Here is a 23,934-nt window from a genome sequence, read left to right on the forward strand (position 1 = left end):
TGCGTGCGTTCGGGGGACCAAGCCAAGCCGCCAAAGTCCAAACCTGTGCAAGTCAGCCAGTGAGCTTCGAAGTGGTGAATACGTAGATGGACTTGCGTGGTTCAACATCTCCTTCTCCGTCGCTGGATCAATCCACCTGAAAATGAAAACGTTCGACTGGAGAGGCTGGCCATTGCCACACGCCTTGCACTGCAGCAGCATTGTTACCGGCAATTGGGGTTTCGCGAGGACATGAGGCTCAACTTCGTTCGGGTCCGCACCGGCGGTGATCTGATCGAAGTGGCTCTTCTTGACCTCTGCAAAGGACAGCATCCCGTTGACACTCATAGTCTCGTCGGAGAGATCTCCAAGCCAGGCACCTATCTTCACAAGTCCTCCAGCGTCGAAGTGTCCACCTCGATCGGCGGCGCCAGCGGAACATCCATATGTGCTCGGAAGTGAATTCAAATGCAGCTCAATGTCGTCGGTTTCGTCGGAGCGAGGCTCTGTCGCACTGCCGGCGGACTGTTGGAATGCTGCCAGTTCTTTCTGAGGCCGACGAGGCATCGTGTGGGTGAAGTTTATTTGGAATGGTTGGGAAGTCATGCAAGACGAGTAAAGGCCAGAACAAACACTGAAAGAAGGGCAGGAAAAGATGCACTGATCCGGGAAGGCGCTGTGGACTACCGGCCGACTGGAAAATTGCCGCCGCATTTTGTGACATGTCGTTTCTCGCACGCGCCTTGTCGCAATCAGTCACGCACTGAAATGCGGCTGAAATGCATGTATCCGTGTGACGTTTCCGACTAGCTGGACAGACCGCTCTTTGCACTTCCGCTGGAGTTTCAAAATGAATATTGAGGAGACCGAGCTGAGATATGAGCGACCATGCGGGATCGAGCCAACATTCCATCGTTGCGCGCAGCTTCTTGGAATCCTCCGTCTGGGCGTGATGGAAGTTTCAAACCAATGAATTATCATCGTCTACGCATATTCTCACGTCCGTCCTGCGGAAATATGCCCCGCGGAAATGTGCCCATCATGATCCCTCTCCGGGCTCCACACTACCCCTTCTTCCCCACCCTCCTACTTCCCTCTTCACAAATGCTCCCACAGCACCAAGATACCCCTCATGTCTCAGGAAGAATGCCTGCTTCAAGCCTTTACTCCAGAACTTGATCGCAAAACTCAGCGTGTGAATCGTCTGCTGATGTCCGCGAATGAACGATCCTCCAAAGTAAATTCGTTTCAGATCGTGTTTCTCCGACTGCAGATATGCGATTTGTCCAATGTTGTTGCTGATGGCGTAGAGGAGACTTCTTGAAATGTCTTCCGGTTTGAACATTCTTCCAGCATCAACAACTCCGTTGCTGCGATCCTCGCCATCGAAGTCCATCCGGCTCGACTTGGCTCTTCGTTCTTCTTCGCCATTACTGCATCCTCCTCCATCTTCCGCCACTCGTTCCGCTTCTCGTTTCCTCTTCAGCACTTTACCAAATGAACTCGCAATCGTCTTCTCGCTCAGCCCAATTTTCTCATACCCCGTACCTTCACCATAGATGTCTCCAACCAGTAAATCCACATTACTATTATCACCTTTGTCCGCCATGGCCAACATGTCGTCAAAGTTTCTCGCTCCGGTCAACAAGCTTAGCAAACCCCACAATGTACCGCCTCCCAAGGACGTACCGCCGATACGCTGATATTGAGACGGAGCAGAGACTTTGATCATCGACACGCCGGAGCCGATGTTGACGAGCAAGTAGGGGTAGACGTCTCCTTTCGGTTCCTGGAATTCGATGGCATTCTCCGGGTCTGAGTCATCGTAGGTAAAGACTTCGTTGGGAATCTGGGTGATGAAGAAGTCCAGGCCGTGGATGAGGCATGCCATTTCGTCTTCCCGCTCGACCTCCACGCCGAGTTTTGCCCGGATACGGTCGTAAAATTTGAAGGCGCCGCCGCCAGTTGCCATGATGCTGAGCGTTGTCGGACTTTTGCCATCGGTCGTGGATTGCTGGTGTTTCACTTGGAGCGTCCGGAGGTATTCGATGCATTCGTCGATCTTTTCCGTTTCGAAAGAGAGGAAGGATAGACGGCCGCCAGACTCGGCGTTCCCATTCTCGCGGGTAAAGTAGACGACTTTTGCGAGGGAGCCGCCGATGTCTGCGGCTACGTGGCTGACAACGGAGGTGTGGTTTGGTAGCCGGATGTCGCGCTTGTGGTGTTGGAATGGTGCGTCTTCGGGAGGACTGTCGGAAACGGCGCTGATTGGTGACCGTTCCGGAGATGCGTCGTCGTCTTCGTGGTCAATAATGTAGGCACCTGTTACGTTGATCTTGATGGAGCCGGGTTGGGCGATGGCGAGTTGCATGTCCGCAGAGGTGGAGAGACGGCGTTTCTTAGTGAGAGAGAGGCGTTCTATTGAGGCCGCCATGGTTGGAATCGTTTGAAGTCTTTCAATTCGTGGTGAAGGTTGCGGTATAGAATGAGTTTGTTGCCCACGTGCTCGACTGCCGGATATGTTGAAAGAGCTCGTGCCGTCGATCAGGCCAGTCTTACGGTATTGCTTGGTGTGTGCTGGAGAGGAGCAGAACAGCGATAGGTACAGACGTTATGCAACTTCCTCTCGGCATATTGCTGGATGTATCGCGGGACGTGGTTGTTTGAATGCTGGTAGAATGGCAAGGGAGGTCTTCTCATTCTCAACTTAATGGCCGAGGTGCATTCGGGCAAGCGGTTGACAAATTGGCCAGGGTCCATCAAAAATATGCAGCCGCGATGGAAACGCCACAGCCGCGTCGGCAAGGAAAGCTTATCTTATCTTCAGGTTACCTAAGCGGTGGAGATCCAGGTGCTCTTGACCTTCTTCACGAGAGTCTCGAATCTCTACGCGCCACCGTCCTTCCACCAACTCACAACTCAGCAGCCATGGGCAACGACGGCGGCTCAATTCCCACGCGCCGCGAACTCGTGAAAGAATCCGCCAAAAATCCAACAACTGCCCAGCTCAAAGAAACCCTCGCCGAACGCCAAACCTACCTTTGGACCACCGATCCGATCTCGCGCGAACCGCTCAAATCACCTGTCGTGTCCGACTCCGCAGGGAAATTGTACAACAAAGCCACAATCCTCGAGTTTCTGGTCGAAGGCAAGAGAGCGGAAGATGCAGAGCGGGAGCTGGGTGGACGGGTGGCAGGGCCGAAGGACTTGGTCGAGGTGAAGTTCACTGCAGATGGAGACGATGATGGCAAAGCGATGTGGAAGTGCCCTGTCACAGGCGATAAACTTGGACCTGGATCGAAGGCTGTATACATCGTTCCGTGCGGTCACGCATTCTCCGGAACCGCGATCAAGGAAGTTGCGGTGGCTTCGGCCGAGGGAGAAGTGGGCAAGAAGAAATGTCTTACGTGTGATGGAGAGTATGCGGAGAATGATGTGGTGCCGATAGTGCCGGTCACCGAGGTGGAGGTTGCGAGACTGGTATTGAGAGTCAAGACTTTGAAGGAGAAAGGACTGGCCCACTCTTTGAAGAAATTGGGCAAGGAAGGGAAGAAGCGGAAGAAGGGCGCCGTGGAGGAGACTGGTGCGAAGGACGGCGAGAAGACTGCTTCGAATGGTATCAACAACGCTTCTACTGCGAGCTTGACAGCAAAGGTGATGCAGGAGCAAGAGAAGAGCAAGAAGAGAAAGATGGAGAATGAGAATGTGAGGAGTTTGTTCTCGTCGAGGGATCAGAGTCAGCCGATTGGGAAAAGCGCAGACTTCATGACGAGAGGATACAGCTTGCCCTCGAAAGCGAAGTGAGCGAAAGCTGCGACGAATGGACAAATGTGCGACTCCTCCAGAGTGCAACCACTGCATAGCTGGGGGAAGGCCGGGTGTTGTGGGCTGATCTCACGGGATGTAACGCCAGGTTGTAGATCGGTACATCAACAGATCAGGCCAGGATAACGACACTGCAAGTTTTGCACCGATCAGCATCAGGCAGTCCGTCGTTCAGTCGATTCTTCACTCTCCTCATCGAGTCTCCTGGAGTATGAAAGGAGGAGTTCTTGCCGGTGCTGGACAAGACCTGCGCGCGCGCCCTACTCGCCGAGCTATCTATCGAGTACCGTAATGGCCAAATGGGTTTCTTGGCTGGCATCACGATGGAACTCCTCCTCGCGCGGTCCGCGCACCACATCTCTCGCATCACCTTCACCTTTCGCAACAGATCGGCGTCGCGGTATCTCCAAATAGCCGACGGCGAAAGCAGGTACTGCTACGAATAAGCCAGCAGTGATCGCGTGAGAGAGACCGACGGCCCAGAATCCAGCGTCGAGGAACGAGAATCGGGAATCCCGCACTGTAACGGTAATGGGGAGCGCAAATGCCCGACAGATCCTGTCGACAAGGCGGCTCAGGTTGTCAATGTGGGGAGTTCGTCTTGGTCGGACATTGGACGGTCCGCCGAGCGGAACAAAGAGCGTCCGGGGTTTGGACGTAATGCTGGCATTCAAATGTACCTTAGGCATGCCCGGCACAGCACCGACTTCCGTAAATCCTTCAGCTGGACCACCCTACTATGTTCCCGTTCCCCATTCGTCTCTCGCTAGCTTCACGGTCTTTCGACGGCGGATACTTTGTGCGGAAGAGCCGACCCAACCTGGAGGCCTTCCAAAGCCAGAGTGCCGAGGCCACATCCAAACAATCTTGGAGCTGCCGTATCATTTCAATGCCTCGTTCTGCTCACCCAAGGCACTGAGTAGACTCTCGGTGGTTCTGCTTGCCTCGGGCCACCCGATGGCAGGACCTCGATGCCGAAGTGGGGATGGAGGCTGTAGTTGAGCCGTTCTGCCAGTGGGAATCTTCCGTTCTGTGGTTGCGTGTGCCGTTCGAGCTCATCTCGACAGCAAGATTGTCCCCTGCTGGGTCGGCATGCAATTTCTTTCGGAAAAGTGAGAGCCGCTTTGCTCATGGTTGCGTTGCACTTCACTTCGCCAAGAGGCATTGTGCAGCAGCATGGAAGTGCCGTGCTGCCTCGGTGAGCGGTGATTCTCACTCTGTTGTGGCATTATCACTCAGTTGAGGTAGCTGTGCGGTTCATTTGAAAGCTCAACCTCACTACGTTGGTGTGAGGGGGCAGCTGTGTACCCAGGTGCCCGGTGCGCCCCTGACGACAGAAGTCGCTTCAAAGAACAGCACGCAGACCACCGACCCATTTGTGCTTATCAGCTACTGCAATGTACCGAGCCACCGGCATCTCACTGCGCGTTCGAAGCTTCCGTTCTTTGGACGCACAATGCAGAAAGCACCGCCAAGTGCGGCCCTCCCGCCTCGAGTGCGCCCTCCTCAAATCTGAGTCCCGCCCTCTTCCTCACTTCAACATCCTCCAGGTCTCTACACTCAACACCCTTCTCACTCAACATCACCTCGAATCGCGTAAATCGCTCGCCCACTATGCCGTCTCACAATCCAGGCGTCAAGGAGCTTGCCTCGAGAATTGGCTTGCGCGGCATTTGCACTGCAAAAAAAGGCGACATGAGTGCACACCCGACTTTGCAGCTCTTCTGGGAGAAGGTTTCTAAGTTGTGCAAGAGCCAATACATGCGCTCATGCGAAGACATCCGGGAAGCAGAGGACATTCAACGAGCAGCACTGGAGATGTTCAACGCATACGCCCCTGAGCTTTGGAAACGTCCGACGCATGGCGAGACTCGTGGCTGGCTTTACTCTCCTGGAGAAGTGCGGCACACCCCATTCAAGGAACCGTCCTCTTCGAACACATCCGCTGACTTACACTAGGGATGGGCAGCATGCTCACGCTACACACGCGATCTCTTCTACGACTCGCAGAGTGACCGTGAATTGTAAGCATTGCGCATGCACCCCTCCAAGCGACAACGACTGACTAAGGGTAGCCTCCGGACCACTCTCACTGAACTGATTATCAAACGAATCCTCAATCATCACAAGCGACACTATCGGCAGTCTCTACGGTACTCGTCGGAAGCCAGCTTCGGTCCGGATGCGAGTCTCGCAGGTTCATCTTTCCAGTGCTTTGGCAGCGGACTCCCGATCACGAACCATCAAGACGCTACATGGCCCAACGAGCAGGGCATTTGGCTCGGGTCGTATGATGAAGAAAAGGAGCAAGTCAATGGGATGTCATTCGAAGAGCTCAACTCCAAATACTTTGACGATACCACAGGAGGCACACAGACAACTGGAGTTGAACCTGAGGTGTTCGCTTGCTCGGAAGAGCCAATGGAGATGATCGTTCAATGCAAAGCATGCGCAACGAAAGGCCATTCAACCGCCTTGACTGCCGAAATATGGGCTTTTGAGTGGTCGGAATCTGACACGGCCACACACATGTCGTTCAGTGTGAGTCACTGACCTTCGCCGTGTTGGATCCGTATGTCAGGGTCAAAGCTGATAACTCCAGGTCTGGACGTACCCTTGTTTTCTCAACGGCAAGAAAGTGTTCGCAATACTCAAGCCGGTACCAGAACACGAATTGAAACGCCTTGGATCTGCAAAACTCTGGCAATTCTGGCTTATCGACGGAGGATACACGAAAACAACATTTCTTGCACAGACTCAGGGTCCTGTTGCTCTATCCCACAACGCTGGCGCAACTGCTTCCATACTCCAAAATGAAAGGTAAGAGCATACAGTCCACGAACACCAATCGATCGCGTGCTAATTTCTTATTGCACAGACCTCAGTATGCCAGAAAAAGCACTCCGACAACTGGTGCGATTGGTGGTAAGGGCAAGAAGCGCGCTCGGGAATACAGTTCTACGAACAGAGCCGAAGAAATCTTCAGAAGCATCCGCAAACAGTGTGTCGAGCACTCCGATCGCTCTGGATCTCCTCCGAAGGGTGGCAATGATTGGGATAGCATGTATGACGTTACACCCCGACCTGATCTTGACACGACACGCAAGACAGCAAACACCATGGCAACAAGGCCAGCAGGTTCAGGGCAGCACGTACGGACAGGCGTGGGAGAGCCCAATATCGGCAGCGGTGTTGATCGTCAGGGCACGGCGCAAGCTGATCAGGCCTCCTCATTGTTTGCGCACGCCGCTGGATTACCCTCGTCCTCCGGCCGCCCATCGGAAAGAGCCCCTTTACTCACCATTACCCCGCCGCTCCAACCCGAGATACGCTTCGAACTCTGGATGAGATCTTCTGCAATCAAAGGCGTCAAGATTGTCATGCTGTCCGACAGGCTTGCCGTGGAAGACGTCTTCGCTGCCGCCCACAAGAAGATTGGCAAGAGACTTGGAGATAGGGAAGGCAGAGATATCACGGGAATTCTCGTAGAGATTCCCGGCGAGAATGATCCGATCTGCGTCGAACATGACGGTGCCGATGAGTGGGATGCGGTGCTTCGCAGCGTGAAAGACGCTGGTCTTGTGAAGCTGTATGGAACTGTCGAGTGCGAGGCTTGAAGGAGAGCCAGAAGAGTAAAGTCGTCACGTCGGCAACGCTGTGGCAGCACATCGCAGTTGTTCATGAGGGATCCTGTCAGTCAGTGGCATCATTTGAAATGGGACGCCTCACAAAGGGCTGCTTACATACACACGCCTAATCTGCTGTACCTTCCAAAACTACGAAGTGCCTGGTAGGTGGCCGTGTGCGTGTCGAGGTCAAGAAACGTATGCCTTGGGCATCCGCAGACTCACGTGGATCTTGGGGTCGAGCCGGAGAACTGGCAGGCTCTTTTGTGGTCTTTCACTCGTCCGGACCCCGGTTCAATTGTGCACCGCCCAATTTTGACCTCTCCAGAAGTGTACTTGGCGAATTGGCGGGCGGCAGACCAGTAGTAACCCAGTAGAACATTGAAGCTTCTTCTCTCCCGTGCTAGACGGAGTACACCAATGGTATGCAAGGCGTATCGCTGCATTCACTTCAGCAGTTGTAGTCGCTCGCGGTTACACTAGCGGCTGAACCACGGCATGATCTGCACCAGGGATTCACATGGTCTACATCTGTTCGCTTGCACAACGTCTTCAAGATCAATCCTCTGTATACCGATTCCCTTTGCCTCGCCGACCGCCGTCAACCTGTGCTGTTCTCATCATTTCGGAGGCCAGAACGTGCCACGGAATGGAGAGGACGTCGGTGGTTGTCTAAGCGCGTTGCCGGCGTTCGAGGCGTCTCACGACCCACCCAACATTGCCACACCGCCGCTGTCACCGTCTTCACAAATTCCACGTTGCCCGTGTAGCCTGCTGTCGCGATGCGGCTCAGCGCCTCCTAGGCCTTGGATTTCGGACTCCTCTCCATGGACAAAGTCACCTTCTGCGTCGACGCAGATCCGCGACCGACATGCGCACTGGATCTGGCTGCCGAGAACGTCCTGGGCACGCAGTATAGGAACGGAGCTTTACAGGAACAGAACCATCTTTTCGACGAGATCGTGGGTGCCAGCGAGTCTACTGGTCTAAAAGCATGGGTGGTGGATAATGGACAAAATGGGAGCTTGGAGACTGCGGGCGAGACAGGCATATACGCATACACGATAGACAAGAGATGGCGCATTATACAATGGACAACCTCTGCGGGGAGGACCTCTCCGAAGAGTGCTGTACACACTCCGGACGGACTAGACGCTCTGCCCAAGCTGTCCCTTCAAGACAGTGCTCCAGCCAAATCCGATCCTTCGACGCTGAATCGTAAGCTTCGAGATGCCCTCGCAGACCGAGACGATGCGACTGGGCGACTCTCCAACCTTCTCAAGATGATGGAAATGGTCAGCGTGGGCATGTTTGAGTACGACAAGGAAGGACGCCTCGTCTACGGGAACAAGGCTTTCCACAATCTCTCTGGCCTTCCTCACGACGAAGACACACCTATGGCATGGGGAAACTATGTACTTGAAGAAGACAAGCTTTGGCTCACCGACGTCTGGCAACGTCTCACCAACGGCCAGTCTGACACATTCGACATGCGATGGGTCGGCTCCAATCCCGCAGAAAACCCTGGAGGTCAGTGGGTCTCGGCTGCGTGCGTGCCTACCACCGATGATGCAGGAAATGTCATCACAGTGAGCGGATGCATTACGGACATCTCGGCGCAGAAGAGGAGCCACCAAGACGCGGTCAAGAGAGCTGAGGCATTAGAACGTGCGGCAGCGAGCGAGAAGAGGTTTGCGAATTTTATCAAGCATAGCAATGTTGCATTCTATACATTTAATGTGGATCGGTCGGTAAGTTGGGCAAAGTCTTGAAGTTGTCGTCTGATCGCTGATGACTCTCTCACAACAGATGGCGTATTGCAATCGAGAATGGTTTGAGCTCAGCGGCCATCCTGAAGTACCTTTTGATGAGATCGACTGGAGTGCGTTCATCAATGCGGAGAATCTTGCGATTGTGAGCAAGAACTGGGACACGATGATTGCGACGAAGCAGCCAACCAAATTTCAATTCGATCTTAACAGAACTTGGAGTGATGGCCAGGGCCGTGAAATGAGAGCAAGCGTGCTGAGCTGTTCGTATCCTGAACTGGGAGAGGATGGCAGTGTGGTGCGTTCAATGGATCCGAAAACACAACGTTCCTTGTGGTCTACGAAAGTTATAAGCCTGAGACATGTACTGACCTTTTGACTTCAGGTGGCTGTGGCCGGCACGCTGACCGATATCACTTATTTGAAGTGGGCGGAGAAATTGCAGAAGCAGAGGACTGATGAGGCAGTGGAGGCGAAGAGGCAGCACGAGGCTTTTATTGATATCACTTGTCATGAGATAAGGTGAGCCACTCACCAGCAGACGGATTGCGCTGCTGCATTGCGCTCCCTGACCTGGTGGTGTACACGACTTGCTGACACTGCGACAGAAATCCCCTCGGAGCGGTCGTCCACTGCGCTGATCTCATCAGCTCCAATCTCACAGATATGAAAGCTTTGGCCGAATCAGCTTCGTCATCTCCATCAAGTATCATCGCATTGCAGGAGCAGTGTGCGGCTGCTCTCGATAGTGTGGGTATCATAACATCCTGCTGTGCCCATCAACGGCGGATCGTGGACGACATTCTCACTCTCTCCAAGCTTGACTCAAAACTTCTCACCATCGCGCCCTCGCTCACAGACTTGGACAATATGCTCACGGAATTACAAAAGATGTTCGAAGCGGACACCCGGAAGTTCGACGTGCAGCTGCGACTTGAGAAAGATCTAGGGGACGTACAATGGGCCATTCTGGACACGGGACGCTTGATGCAGGTCCTCATCAACCTATTGACGAACGCTATGAAGTTCACGCAAAAGGAAGCAGAACGTATTGTGACGATTGGTGTCGGAGTATCCAACTCACGCCCTTCGGAGCAAGATCTGGACGTGGACTTCATCCCTGCCGGAATTGCCAGAGAGCGATCATATGCCGGTACTGGGAGCGGTAGGGAGATCTTCTTACACTTCACTGTCCTCGATACAGGATGCGGATTCGACGAGGAGCAGAAGGGCCGCATCTTTGAGCGGTTCTCGCAGGCTTCACCACGAACACACTCGAAATATGGAGGTTCAGGTCTGGGCCTTTTCATCAGTCGGGAGATGATTGAGCTGCAAGGTGGCGAGATTGGTGTCAGCTCGAAGCCGGGTTGTGGAGCGAAGTTTTCTTTCTACATCTCCGCGAGAACGGCGAATGCTCCGGCGGCCAGCAATGCTACTGAGGCTGTGGTGAAGCAAAGAATCAAGGAGCACGGCGGAGTGAAGTTTTGCATCCTGGTCGTGGAGGACAACCTGGTGAATCAAAAAGTGTTGAGGATGCAATTGCAGAAATTGGGACATGAGGTTCATGTCGTCAACCATGGCGGTGAGGCACTTGAATTTCTCAAGAGGACAACGAGCTGCGAAGGAAATGAGAGCAGTCCGATCAGGCTTTCTGTTGTGCTGTAAGTTCGCCACCAACGCTCACAAGAATGCTACTAACATACTGCTCGCAGAATGGACATCGAAATGCCAGTCATGAACGGTCTGGAATGCACGCAGAAAATCCGAGAGGCCGAAAGCGATGGGTGGCTCAGTGGACGTCTGCCCATCATTGCTGTTTCCGCGAATGCGAGAGATCAGCAGCTGCGCAGTGCGATGGATCATGGAGTGGACGATGCCATTACGAAGCCATTTCGTGTGGCGGATTTGCTGCCGAAGATCGAGAGGCTGGTGTTGAGCTGAATGATATGGATGCAAAATTTACGACAGAATATGGGAGGTGATGATCTGCTACAGACTTGCGGATATCGCTTGACGAGGGAACGACAAAAGGGAATGATCATGGTGCTGAGCAACAGGCTGGGCATGCGGGTCAAGACTTCGATGGAGAGCTCGCTGGTACGAGGCTATTCTACGCTGATTTGGGCCGTGGATATGTTGCACAATGGAATGCGCATTTGCCGCTCCGGCCAATTGGAGGTGAAAGGAAGCTCTTCTCTGCTGTGTCCGATATCTCCTTTCCTGGAGCCAGCCGAGCCAGTAATACTGCGAAGAGGCGGCACAATCATCTTCTCATCGATTCTTCGAGACAAGCGACGAATACCTTTGCCTCCAGCATGAGCTTCGATGCAATAAAGTCCACAGCCAGTACAGCCCTGCCATTACTGTACGAACAGGCGGCCAGGATTTGAGCATTTTGATCAATGTCAATGCGTCGAAAGGCGAGCGGAGTCGGGCATGTCCGGTTTGACGCATGTGAGCGCGCAAGTGACAGGTCATATTCGGGTGCTTGTCTGTCAGAAAGCGGCTAGCTGCATATGCCCTTGGACCCACAATTCAAGAGGACGCAACACATCGAATCCTCGTCTCGATGCAATGCATGTCGGAACACAATCCAAGGAACGATGAGATTGGAGTTTGCGATATCACGATCGACGCAGGCCAAGAGATCGCGCAACGATCAACTGATGCGCCTTTGGACGCAGGACCACGTTTGTTTGATGCAGGACAATGTTTGATGCAGCGTTTGATCTTCTGTCAACACTTCCAATTTCTACTCCTGCACGATTCTCTTCACCACAGCTCACTCGCCCAATATGCAGCCTCGATCGACGAGCTACAAGGAGCCGGCGGCCCGCATTGGGCTACGGGGAATATGTGAGATGAAGCCGGACGAGCGGCCGGGGCACGAAGTTCTCCGCGACTTCTGGGATCGCATCACAGCGCTGGCTAAAGCTTACACGAGATACACGAAGGAAGAAGTCGAGCAATCCGAGTCCATCACTACAGAGTCGATCGATCTCTTCCACGAATTCGGCCCTCAATTGTGGAGGCGACCAGAACCTGGGAAGCAGCGTCCCTGGCTTTACACTGCAGGAGAAGTATGTCGTCGACACTTGTCGAACGGGATTGGCACTAACAACATCAAGGGCTGGAACGGTGTTCTGTATGAAAGTGACATTTTCTTCGATAACATCGATGACCAGGAATTGTGCGTATTCCATTTCACCTCATAAACGTTGCACATGCATTGCCAAAATTAAAATTCGCGGGATACGAGCTGACCAAGACCAGTCTCCGCTCCACTACCATCGACTTGGTCAGAAGGAAGATCAATACTTCGGTGAAAGGACGCAAGAGTAGCGCACCCCCTCAGAACCGCTCGCCTACTCGCAGCGAGGAGCCGCCAGCTCCGCCCATCAAGTGTCCCGCAAATGCTTCTGGCAAAAATGGTCACCGTGATGCAGCCTCCTTTGCCAAATATGGAATCTGCTGGTTCGATACGAAGGATGACAAAATTGGCCACAATGGAGGACCCTCATTCGAAGAAGTCGTTGTAGGATTCTACGATCGTACTGATGGTGGCACGAAAACGGACCGAGTTGAGCCTACAGTGTTCGATGTCGACGTCAAGACAAATCCAATACCGGCAGAATGTCTATCCTGCATCACGGAGGATCGTGCCTATCTGCTACAGATCACCTGGTCCAGGTTCAATGAAGGCGAAATGAGGAAGAGAGTAAGCAAGCGGCTACTCGAGGAGAAAAGTCTACACAACTAACGTGCCCAGGTTCCGACGTATACGGCACGTCTCGGCAATCGAGAAGTTTTCGCTCTTCTCAGGCCGGTTCCCAGTGAGGACCAGGGTCGCGTCCCGACTCAGTATCCCCTGTGGCAGTTTTGGAAGATCGGAGGAGGCTACACTGAGTCGGTATTTTTGGCGGAACTTTCGGCCCATGAACAACGTTCGATTGCTGAAGAGATGAGGCGCCAGCAAAGGTGGTACCATGAACTTGGGAGACTCGATCAGTTGTGCTGATATTTGCTAGATCTGGACCTCTCAGAAGGATAAGACGACTCACGCTGAAAGCGAGTGCGCCCGCTGCTGGTCCTGCGCAGTCCCAAGGCAAGAAGCGCGCACGAGGCCCGGCAGCTGGCGGCAGTGGTGGGGACCTCTTCGCAGAGTGCACGGTGAGGGACGAAGACGATGATGATCCCTCGGAGGAGACGAAGAAGCGCACGAAGTGCTCTCCTGGTGACGAAGGACAAAGAGCAGAGCGGGACATCGCCAACTCTGGGCATGACCAAGGCACCGGAGACACTGCGGCTCGAGATCCAATATCCCGGAAGGACGAGCTTGCCGTCTTCCGCAAACCTACCACCACCATTCCAACCGAAGCACAATACATATCCGACCAGGACTGGAACAAAGCTCTACAGAAAGCGCAGTCCTCAGACGCAAAGGTCGGGAAGATTGGCCGGCGGAAACTGCGAGAGTACAGTCACGCGGGTCGAATACAGGAGACAGACGAAGGCGTACTGGCCGTCACTCCGTGCAAGCGTTGTGCTGTGAGCAAGAATTCATATGTATGCCGTGTCTACAAGGATCCCTCAAGTACGGGCGTGACTTCTTGCGGATTCTGCGCAAGTCGTGGTCGGTCGGGATGTCACGCTGTGGCACCGAGAGGGCAGGCTGTCGTGGCGCAGGAAGAGGTAGCATCACCCGTGCAGCCGTTGCAGGCTCTGCAAGCTTCGGCATCACGCACCCAGTTGGAAGCTTCTTCATCCCGGACGTCCACTCTGTCGCCGTCTCTAGCAGGAAGCGATCTAGGAACGGAGCCGGAAACCCTGCAACTTGGCCGAATGCAGCCACTACAAGCGATAGCAGCCGCGGCAACGAAGTTGGAAGCCTCTGCGTCGTCCCGCAGCTCAACTACAGCACCGACTCTCCTGGACAAAGCAAAAGAATCGAAGCAACAGGCCGAGCAGCAGACTCAAGCACAGCCCGCTCGGGCATCAGCGCGTCAGGAACCATCCGCTGAACCACAATCCGATCAATCAGAATCCGCTCAAGGACAATCCGCTCAAGTACAATCCGCCAGAGCATATTCCACTCCAACACAGTCCGCTCCTTCACCAACGCCAAAAGCACAGCCCAGCAAAGTGCAAGCAGCACAATCTCTTCCAGCACAGCCGGTCCAACTACAGTCCGCCCAAGCACCAGCCCCTCAAGCACAGTCCAACAAAGTGCAAACAGCACAGTCTTTCCCAGCACAGCCTACCGAAGCACAGCCCGCCCGAGCACCAGCCCCTCAAACAACAGCCCTTCCAACACAGCTCAACGAAGTGCAACCAGCACCACCGACCCAAACACAGCCCCTCCAACCTCAGCCAATCCCACCCCAACCAGCAGAGTCCATGCACACACCGCCTCCGCCAACCCCACCCTTCCGCTTCACCCTCTGCCTCAAATCCTCCATCCTCAAAGGCACGAAATTCATCAGCCTCACCGACGTCATGACCGTCGAGGAAGTCTTCGCCAGTCTGCAGAAGAACCTCGACCGTCCGTTCGGAGGAAAGGAGATTCTTACTTTCTTCGTCAATATTCCGAGCGATGATGAAGCGGAGGAAGATGAGCCGTATCGGATTGATAAGGGGGATTCGGAGGATGGGTGGGAAGTGGTGGTGGGTATGGTGAAGGAGGGGGGATTGGGGAAGTTGAGTGGAGTGGTTGAGGCGGAGTGAAGGATTGTGATTTTTGGGGAGGAATGGGAACGGTGATTGGAGGGTTAGGGGCGGAGAAGTGAGCAGGACGTGAATGATGCGAGGTATAATGGAAGGTTTGGAATGTTTGACTGGCAGGTGGGATGAGGCTCGCCTCGGCATGGTGGATTCGAGCAGTTGTATTAGGTCGCTTGGATGATGTTCGGACTACACCCACTTGCTCGTCTCATGTAGTACCACACCTGGCTACAGCAACAGCGCGCAACCAAATATGCCCGCGGCGGCAGCAAGCAGCGAGCTCGCGGACATCACCGCAGCAGCACCAGTAGAGCCTTCAGGTCCGACCACCAACGTCCACGTCCCGCCCGGCACATCACTCGCCTCTCCATCAATCAGCCTCACCGTCGTCCCATTCCCACCCCTCAACATCCCACTAACCCCCGGCAAACTAACCCTCCCGCTCGTGCCGTCCGGCGTGCTGAACATGAACCCCGTGATCTGGCCACTAGCCGTAGCATTAACCTCCACCGCAAACTGTCCCAAAGAGGTGCTAAACCCCGTATCCACCATCCTCAACCCTCCCAACCGTGGCGCCACCTCCCACGTCGCGCCCCCCGCGCTGAGCAATTTCAAACCCCCGACTTCAAAAGTCAACGTGCTCGTCGGTCCCGTCGCCCAGCCGTGGGCGTGGCTGACTCGCGGATCATTCGTGTATGGAGCGTAATGCAGTTCGCCTGTTGAGGAGTATCCCTCGATGAAGGTCGAGTTCGTCATCCGCGGATCGTTGAGCATGAAGCCCCATTGTAAGCGGATGAGGTCGAGAGCGGAGGTGGCGTTGCCCGCGAGGAGATGGGCGCGGAGTTCGAAACCGGATATGAAAGGTGAAATAGCGTCGTCTGCTTCCACGGCGGGCGCACCGTAAGTTCCCCAGCGGGAACGGAGAGCGGTGGAGATTGCGGTGTTTTTCTCGGACGAGTCGGTGAGATTGGCGAGCACGGCCCAGGCGTTGCCGTCTTGCGGGGAGAGGGTGGTGGTTTCGTTGTCGTGGTAGAGACCGGTCGTGTCGTTCCAGAGGAGGGTGTTGGCGGATTGTTTGATGCGTTCGGCGGTGCGGGACCAGGCGGCGAGGAGGTCGGGGGACTCGTGGACGGCGGCGCCGAGGAGGAGGCCTTGGTTGATGGTGTAGTAGAGGATGCTGTTTGCTTCGATGTTGTGGCCGCCCATGCCGAAGCGGAGCCAGTCCGCGGGGCTGGTGACGTTCATCATGCCGGAGTCGTCGATGAAGGAGAGGGAGTAGTTCAGGGCGAGTTTCCAGGCGGGCCATTTTGCTTGCAGGTAGGGGAGGGCGTTGGCGTAGAGGTAGTAGTCGGCTACGCCGATGAGGGTGTAGAGGTGGTAGGTTGAGGAGTAGAGTGAGGGAAAGGGAACGCCGGCGTAGGAGAGCTGACCTGTGGTGGTGTTTTGCACGGCGAAGAGGGAGTCGAGGGAGTTGGCGACGGATATCATGTCGTCGGTGGAGACGACGATGGCGGGCACGGCGATGGCCATGTCGCCTGCCCAGACTAGGCGGTCTCGTTTGGCTCCGTCGACCAGTGCGGAAGTGCCGTTGGTGATGGTGAAGTTGTTGTACCATGTGTTTGGGGGAGTTTCGTCGCCGAGCTGCGTCGAGTTGATTTTGTAGAGATGGACCAGAGCGTTGCCGTAGTGTGGGTCGATCTGATTGAGTCAGCTTGAGTATTAATCACGCCGGCACACGATGAGACTCACCGTGCACAATTGATTGGTGTACGCTCCTAGTCAGAAAGAGGCACAATGGTCAGCGACTGCGGCATAGTTGGGAGAGATGAAAGCCAAGGACAGGCAAGTCATCCGCTTTGCCTTGCATCACACTCACCAGCATACCAAACGCGATTCACCAACTCATCATCACAATGAAACCAACCCGTATACTCCCTCAGCTTTCCCTCCTCCCAATGCGGCATGGGCGTGAAATGCACCTCGACCCGATCAATCCCCACCTCACCGGTCGTATTATGAATCAGACTCAAATACCTGAACCCACCCCGCTCGTGCTCTCGATCGACCGTGTAGTTTCCCGGACCCGTCGGCTGAAACCACAAAATCTCATCGATTCCCGCGTCGGCGGTGCCATCGCTGCCTTGGCCGTTGACCCAGAGGGAGGATTCCGAGTAGGCCAGACCGATGTGTTGGTCGGCGGAGGTGGAGGTTACGGTGAAGGAGACGAGGCCGGCGATGTTTTTGCCAAAGTCGAGGGTCAGGGAGGAGGCGTCGGTGAAGGTTGCTGCGGTGGAAGAGGTGGAGTTTGAGAGGAGAGAGTCGGGGTTGGAGACTGTGCCGTTGAGTTGGTAGATGGCAGCGGGGAGGAGGGTGCGGGAAGAGGGAGCGAGGATGTATTCTTCGTATTTTGCTGCGTGGGAGATGCTGGCGAGCAGCGCTGTGAGGTGGAGGGATCGCATCTTGAAGGATGGACTCGGTTGCGTACGACGAATGGGGAGGGGAAGGTAAGGTATTGTAACATGTGGAATCGAAGCGCATACTTAAGCGACCACTTCTCGGTGGTCATTGTACCTCATTTTTGCGTAGCTTGAACATCTGCCGGTCCGTGACTTGCCAGGCACCAAAGCATTGATGTTCACAGACAACACAAAGTCCGAGCCCAAAAAGCGGAGACGAAACGCGGAGAAGGTGGTCCGAAGTACTTCTAGTCCAAAGCCAAGACCACCGCCTCGGTCTATCATCTCACCGAACACAGCGAAGCTCGAAGAATTGGAAGTGCAGATCGAGACGTCACGGTCGAGTCTGGAGATTCGATTCCATCAAGCGACGGAGCATCCCATCTAGGTTCTCCCAAAAATACAAACCTGTTCCCAGGTACCGGATAGCAGGGAAGAAGCGGCCGGTGTCATGTCCTCCGAACCACCGCAAGAAGAGAAATCCACCAGCGATATCACGACAGAAATGCGCATCGACCCCGCCCGAGCAAAAGTGCTCGTCGAGAACATCTCCCAAGTGATCCAACGCATCGATGCAGTGAGAGGGAGTCGCCAAGTACGTCTGGAACACCATACCTCTCCAAGATCTCCCCCATTCCCTCCCTCCCTCCCCTCACTAACCCTCTCTCTCCCAAAGCAGGTCCGTCTAATCGCCGTCTCCAAACTAAAACCCGCCTCCGACATCCTCTCCCTCCACCAACCACCACCATCCTCTTCCACTCCCACCCTCCCCTCGCAACCCATAACCCACTTCGGCGAAAACTACTCCCAAGAACTCCAAACCAAAGCCTCCCTCCTCCCCCGCTCAATAAACTGGCACATGATCGGCGCCCTCCAAACCAACAAATGCACCCCGCTCGCGTCCTCCGTCCCCAATCTCTTCTGCGTCAGTTCCGTCGACACCTTCAAGAAAGCCGACGCATTGGAAAAAGGACGAGCGACATGCGTTGAACGGGAGAAAATCCCACTCGGGGATAAAGACTCGCAGGAGGGGAAATTGCGAGTCCTCGTACAAGTCAACACCTCCGGCGAAGACTCCAAGTCCGGCGTCTCACCCGGCACGGAGGCGGTGAGTCTTTGTCGACATGTGAGGGAGAAGTGTCCACATCTCCACCTCGCGGGTCTGATGACGATCGGAGCGATTGCGAGGTCGCAAGAGGCCGCGACGGAGGAAGGGAGGAATGAGGATTTCAACAAATTGAGGGAGGTGAGGGATGAGGTTGCGAAGGAATTGGGTGTAAGGGAGGAGGAGTTGGAGTTGAGTATGGGGATGAGTGCGGATTTTGAGGCGGCGGTGAAGCAGGGGAGTGATGAGGTGAGGGTCGGGACGGGGATTTTTGGGGAGAGGCCGAAGAGGAGTGAGGCTGTTATTGAGGGGTGAGGAGGATGTGATGTTGGGGAGAGAACGAGGAGGATACGATGTTGAGGAGAACACGAGGAGGATGACATGAAGGAGCGAACGTGAGGGTGGAATATGGTGATGAGGACAACATGATGAACAGGGAAACTTTTATGATGCGGACAACACGATGAGAAGAAGACATCATGATCACAAGAAGACAACGATCAGAGAGTATTCAACTTTTGATTTGGATCTCTACTGAAGCAACATCAAGATGATGGTACAAGTCTATGCCTATACCCAAACACCCCATCCGTCAAGTAGTATCACCACCATGACCAACGCCATGCTGTTCGTTACCATCATCCCCAACGCCTTGATCCTCCGATGACCCCAAGAACACCGCCCGTGTTGTCCGACTGACTTGAACCTGCCTCCCACTTCGCTCACACCTCGCCACTCGTCGATCTCTCCCAAGCGACCGTCGCTGAAGTGCAGTGAGAGCACCCTCTCGCGGTGCGCGCAGGCCCGTCGCCGTATTACACAGCGCCAGACGCCTGCGCGTCGACCGCAAAAGAAGCGGCGTCGTCGATGAGATCGTCGAACGAGAAGTTGAGCGGAGCGTTGAAGCTGCCATCAAGCGCGCCATCCGCGAAGGCGAAATTGTCCAGAGGGCCACCATAAGGATTCGGTAGCAGGTCAGAATTTGACCAGTCAGAAGGTGGAGAAAGAGCTGCGTCCACCAGGAGGGAGGCGGCGAGTTTGTCGTCGTGGTCGTGCTGCTGCTCTTGAGGCTGGACCGACACTGCAGGTCGCACAACATTGCTGCAGAATGTTGTGTCGGGTCGAGCGGCAAGAGCAGAGACGACGATGACGGTTTGGCGTCGAGGGTGTCAAAGGCTGGTGGGAGGGAGTTGAGTGAGAAAGTGGGGTGGTCGAGAGGTTCTTGTTTGATGGATGTGGTTGGGTGGAAGATGCTGTCATCGGGTGACGCTGGACTCGGATATGAGTTGTCGTCGACCAGTGATGGGACAGGTGTTTGTGCTTCCGGGCTGTGAGTGGGATGTCAGTTGATGTTCGTCACGTCAAGATGCCCCTCATCGATACACACCTCTCATTCCGGACTTGAATCTCCGGGAGGACAATGTTGCTCGGCAGAGGTCCATGCAACTTCTTGTATGCTTGTAGTTCCGCATTCGCACGTGCAAGTGCCACGGCGAGTGTCTCGGTCTCTTGTCGTTTCCGCTCCCTCGAGTTGTGCGCAGCCGCGCGATTTCGCTTGATGCGTTCGATGCGGCGCTGCTCCTTCTCGTCGTCGGTCTTTGCGCGCTTGCGCGGTGGTAGACTCGTCTTTGGCTCGGGTAGTTCCTGTCCCCATGATTTCCGCTTCTTGGCCTGCCGTGAATGAACGACGACGGGTGCCGGTGAAGACTGTGATGTGGAGAGAGAGTCGTCGAATGCCGAAGGCGCTGGTGATGTGGAGTGTGTGGTGTGAAGGTCTTCCATTTTGAGGTAGGTGGAGGAGGAGTCGGGTGATGACATGATGTTGTTGAGAGAGAGGTCGTTGTGGAGTGAAAGAGAAGATGCGGAGAGAACGTCCATGTTGGATGGACTTAGCTGCGATGGCAGCCTACATTGGGGTGGAGTGGACACGTATGGTGGAATTGGGTGAGTCAAAATTGGGCGGGCGCAGCAAGCGCTTTATGAATTGGACAGCTGGCACTTCTGCAGCAAGGCACGAAAGGGGATGAACTGCGGCAGGAGGCGGGACAGCCCGACAATACCGGCTTCTGCTGCAGCGACTCCCCGGTGAGTTTCACAATGTCAGACATCCGGTTCAGCGCCGATCTCTTTGTCGGGAACCTTCCACCATTGATGAACCACCGTACAGGACAACCACGCCGTCTGCTATCGTGCCGTGCATTGCTCTGGACGACGACACATATGGACGGCTATACAGCATATGCAGACAACACATCCTCCTCGGGCGTCTGCATCTGCGACGACTCGATGGCCGCCTCCTTGTTTCATGGCACGCCCGGTGCGCAAGCCAGGGATACTCAGGAGACTCAGGATGTCAATTGAGTAGTGCAATGCAGGGGTGAACTTCAAGATTGAGAAAAACCATGTGTTTCTTGAGGTTATCGACCTAAAGACTATATAGACGCCGTGATTCCAAATACCCAAAAGGGGTTAGGGTCTTATCGCCAATATCCTATAATATTATATAGGACACTAACTACGTAATTAGGCTGTTGGAGTTAATATCCCTAGTCTTACCCTGTTTTATAAATTAACGCTAACAGATCGACACACCCCCGAGATCCGTTTATGTTATACTAAACGATCTCAACCCTCGCTCTCCTCGCTGTTAGAGTCGTCGTCCGAATCTTCGATTTCGGGGTCCTTCTTTAGCGGTAGTAGAATGTTAATAAGCGCTAGGGCGGCGGCTTAACGACGGCGTTGAAGTTTAAGAGATTCTGGCTCGAACTCGCCGGATCCGCTGGCCATAGCGTTAAAGACAGCGGCTCCTCTACGTTAGTTCCCCGCTATCGCGGTTATAGCGTCCTCCTCGGCGTAGGCGTCTCTTATTATCCGGTCGGGAGTAGTAACGTTGCTTAATTAAGGTCCTTTAGGCAGAGGCAAGGAAGCGACCTTCCTAGCGTTACGGTTGATCTTTCTAGTCTTCGATTGCTTAGACTTAGTATTAACGCCTATCACGTTTTCGTCTTCGTCCTTATCTTGGCGTTTGCGTTTCGCGGGCTTCTCGGCCTTAACGGCAACGCCCTTAGTAGGTTGCTTCTTTGCTAGTGCCTTTCTCTTAGTCGGCTTAGGCACAGGTATAAGCTCCTTCTCCTCTTCGTCGGAAGAGTCGTTAACAGGCTAATTGCGTCGTAGGCGAGCTAGTAGTCCGGAGTAGCTACTATACGGAGTAAGGAAGTTTTCTAGATCGTTATCTCCTTTAGACTCTTCGTCGAGGGCGTCTAGGGTAGCCTGAGCGACCTGTCTCCTCTTTTCACGTTCCTTAGAGGCCTTAGACTTGCGATTATGTTCTTTTACTATCTAGCGCATAGTCTTAATGTCTAGGATCCGGTTGTTTCTAGCATCGGCTTTAGGCTTATTCAGGGTTTGGTCGTCCTAGGTCGGCGTAGCGTAGGCGCGAGTGTAGTTTTTCAACATCGTGGACGCAGCGATAGGGTCGATGCTTTTAATAATTCGATCCTTTCCTTCGCCCTTAAAGGTGCAGAGGGCCTCTAGGTCCTTAAGAATCTGAAGAAGTCTAGGGTAGTAGACAGTAACTCCGCTCTTAATATCGTTATAGATGCGTTTAAGCTAAGTAAGAATGTCGATGTACGGGACGTTAATGATAAAGGGAGCTAACGGGTAAAGTTTTGCTGAAATTGGCGCCTTAAACTCCTTTATACGGTCGATGGAGTTAAGAAGGGTAAGCAGGATAGACTTTAACTGCCTCTTAGGCTTTAACTTGTTTTCCGTAGCGTCGCGTTAAAGTACTCCGTCTTCTCCTTTATTCTACCGGAACGCCTGCTCCTTCGTTGCGCTAAAGTTAGTAAACCGCCCAAATTCTCTAGAGAAGTCGTTAAATGCATTTTAGTAAGTCTTAACGACCTGATCGGTAATTTTAGGTTATTTGTCTAGAAGAGTTGTAGGCCTCTTAGCACTCTGCTGCCTACTAGTTATGCGTAGGGTCTTAGGAGCGCGAGTTGATTTCTTCGTTAGGGTCTGCTAAGGTTAGTTCTAACGACGTGAAGTCTCTGTTACAAAGGTTCTACGTAAGGGGCCCTAGTTAAAGTTACCCTTTCCAGCCTTCTTCGCGGAGATAGGGTCGACTTCGGATCTATCCTGCAACTCCTTTTTAATATTAGCGGCTTTAGACTCGGCCTTTTTAGCAGCTTTGCGTTGTTTCTCTACCTCCTTCTCTGCTTTTAGGATAGCCGCTTCTCTTGCCTTTACGTCCTAGTATGCTATTAGGTCCTCTTCGGTTGTGTAACTATTCGTTCTTAACTTCATTTCGTATGACTAAATAGCTTTAAGGTCCCTAGCTTGCTAGGCCTAAAAGGCCTTATCCGATTGTCCGGTAACTAGATTAGCTTAATAAAGTGTTGCAGCGTAATTCTTAAACTCCTTTTTGTCGAGGATAACTGTTTCTTAAGGAGGAGCGTTGTCCTTATTTAGGACTTTAGCTCCAGCTGCTATAGTATCCTCCTATGTGTTCCCGTCGTTTAGGACTTGTGCGCTTTAATCCGGTATCTACGCATTGCTTGCTACGCGCTAATTAAGGTAGCGGTGTCGGAACATATCGTCCTTATCGCTTAGTAGATCTTCGGCCTCTAACAACTCGCGGTTAACTGCAGCTTTAGCTGCTGCGTCGATTGCGTCTTCTTCCCTTAGATAAGGCTGCGCACCCTGCTAGTTGTCCTGAACTTTATCTTGCGCACGAGCGGTTACGGCCTTAGCGGTAACTTAACGTAGCTGTTCTAGAGTAATTAGATTAGTAGGAGTGTTAACGCGCGCGTTCGGGTCGTTAGCGTCGATGCTAGACTAGTTGTCGCCTATCGTGGAGGTAGTTTTCGAGTGTTTTCTCGACTTCTTAGTTAATTTAGGAACGTTTTCGAGTACGTTGAAGTCCAGAAGTAGTGCCTCGTTCTCGGGGTTGAGGTTGCGCCTGTTTCTAGTGTTTACTATCGCAATAGTGCTACTGTGCAATGTTAACACCTCTGCTAATGCAAAATAAGGTAGTTAAAGAAAAGAAGAGAAAGTGGAACTACAAACGGAAAAGATATGAGCTCTGAGAATAAGCACAGACTAGTGCTGAGGAATGCGTTACGGGTTCAGAAGTACGCGTAGTTCGGCATGTGATAGCTGTTTAGGCCTTCCAATTTCAGTTTAGCGCAAAAAGTGAAGTGAATTTGGCTTTAAAAGGGTAATCCGGTTAATAGATCCCTAGATATATATGTCCTAGACTACTTGTTAAGGTAGTAAACGTAATAATCTGAGTCCGCATGTAATGTGCATGTAAGGCTATGTGTTAGCTCCTAATCGTTGTGCAGACTTCTTTCTGATAGTAAAGTTAGGCTAGGCATTTGCCTGGCCCTTACCCCCGAGATCCGGTAGTAAAGTTTTACTATTAGCGCAGTCCTTACCCCCTAGATCCGGTG

At 53.5% G+C, this 23,934-nt stretch overlaps 7 protein-coding genes across 7 annotated transcripts; 4 read left to right on the top strand and 3 right to left on the bottom strand.

The window, feature by feature from the left end:
- Positions 1–1,018: 1,018 nt before the first annotated feature.
- Positions 1,019–2,622, bottom strand: MYCGRDRAFT_69324 (uncharacterized protein; the record flags this gene model as incomplete). Its single annotated transcript, XM_003854560.1, has 1 exon — positions 1,019–2,622. One exon carries the CDS (start codon positions 2,411–2,413, stop codon positions 1,019–1,021), a length of 1,395 nt encoding a protein of 464 aa, XP_003854608.1.
- A 285-nt stretch (positions 2,623–2,907) lies between these two features.
- On the top strand, positions 2,908–3,783 carry MYCGRDRAFT_38223 (uncharacterized protein; the record flags this gene model as incomplete). Its single annotated transcript, XM_003853621.1, has 1 exon — positions 2,908–3,783. The coding sequence occupies one exon, from the start codon at positions 2,908–2,910 to the stop codon at positions 3,781–3,783; it is 876 nt and encodes a 291-aa protein (XP_003853669.1).
- Positions 3,784–5,418: 1,635 nt separating this feature from the next.
- MYCGRDRAFT_91404 (uncharacterized protein) lies at positions 5,419–7,421 on the top strand (the record flags this gene model as incomplete). Its single annotated transcript, XM_003853622.1, has 5 exons — positions 5,419–5,703; positions 5,764–5,828; positions 5,880–6,345; positions 6,407–6,624; positions 6,683–7,421. 5 exons carry the CDS (start codon positions 5,419–5,421, stop codon positions 7,419–7,421), a joined length of 1,773 nt encoding a protein of 590 aa, XP_003853670.1.
- Positions 7,422–8,692: 1,271 nt separating this feature from the next.
- HHK14p (uncharacterized protein) lies at positions 8,693–11,131 on the top strand (the record flags this gene model as incomplete). Its single annotated transcript, XM_003853623.1, has 5 exons — positions 8,693–9,181; positions 9,240–9,497; positions 9,585–9,721; positions 9,808–10,860; positions 10,912–11,131. Coding segments are annotated over 5 exons (2,157 nt in total), but the record flags the coding sequence as incomplete, so codon positions are not given.
- Positions 11,132–15,148: 4,017 nt separating this feature from the next.
- Positions 15,149–17,379, bottom strand: MgRha1 (putative alpha-L-Rhamnosidase; the record flags this gene model as incomplete). Its single annotated transcript, XM_003854559.1, has 2 exons — positions 15,149–16,618; positions 16,810–17,379. The coding sequence occupies 2 exons, from the start codon at positions 17,377–17,379 to the stop codon at positions 15,149–15,151; spliced, it is 2,040 nt and encodes a 679-aa protein (XP_003854607.1).
- A 502-nt stretch (positions 17,380–17,881) lies between these two features.
- On the top strand, positions 17,882–18,796 carry MYCGRDRAFT_38039 (uncharacterized protein; the record flags this gene model as incomplete). The annotated part of the gene is made up of 2 exons (XM_003853624.1): positions 17,882–17,971; positions 18,056–18,796. The coding sequence occupies 2 exons, from the start codon at positions 17,882–17,884 to the stop codon at positions 18,794–18,796; spliced, it is 831 nt and encodes a 276-aa protein (XP_003853672.1).
- A 186-nt stretch (positions 18,797–18,982) lies between these two features.
- On the bottom strand, positions 18,983–20,847 carry MYCGRDRAFT_103568 (uncharacterized protein; the record flags this gene model as incomplete). The annotated part of the gene is made up of 2 exons (XM_003854558.1): positions 18,983–19,809; positions 19,869–20,847. 2 exons carry the CDS (start codon positions 20,357–20,359, stop codon positions 19,074–19,076), a joined length of 1,227 nt encoding a protein of 408 aa, XP_003854606.1.
- Positions 20,848–23,934: the final 3,087 nt, after the last annotated feature.

Source organism: Zymoseptoria tritici, chromosome 3 (assembly GCF_000219625.1).
Source record: "Zymoseptoria tritici IPO323 chromosome 3, whole genome shotgun sequence".
NCBI lineage: Eukaryota > Fungi > Ascomycota > Dothideomycetes > Mycosphaerellales > Mycosphaerellaceae > Zymoseptoria > Zymoseptoria tritici.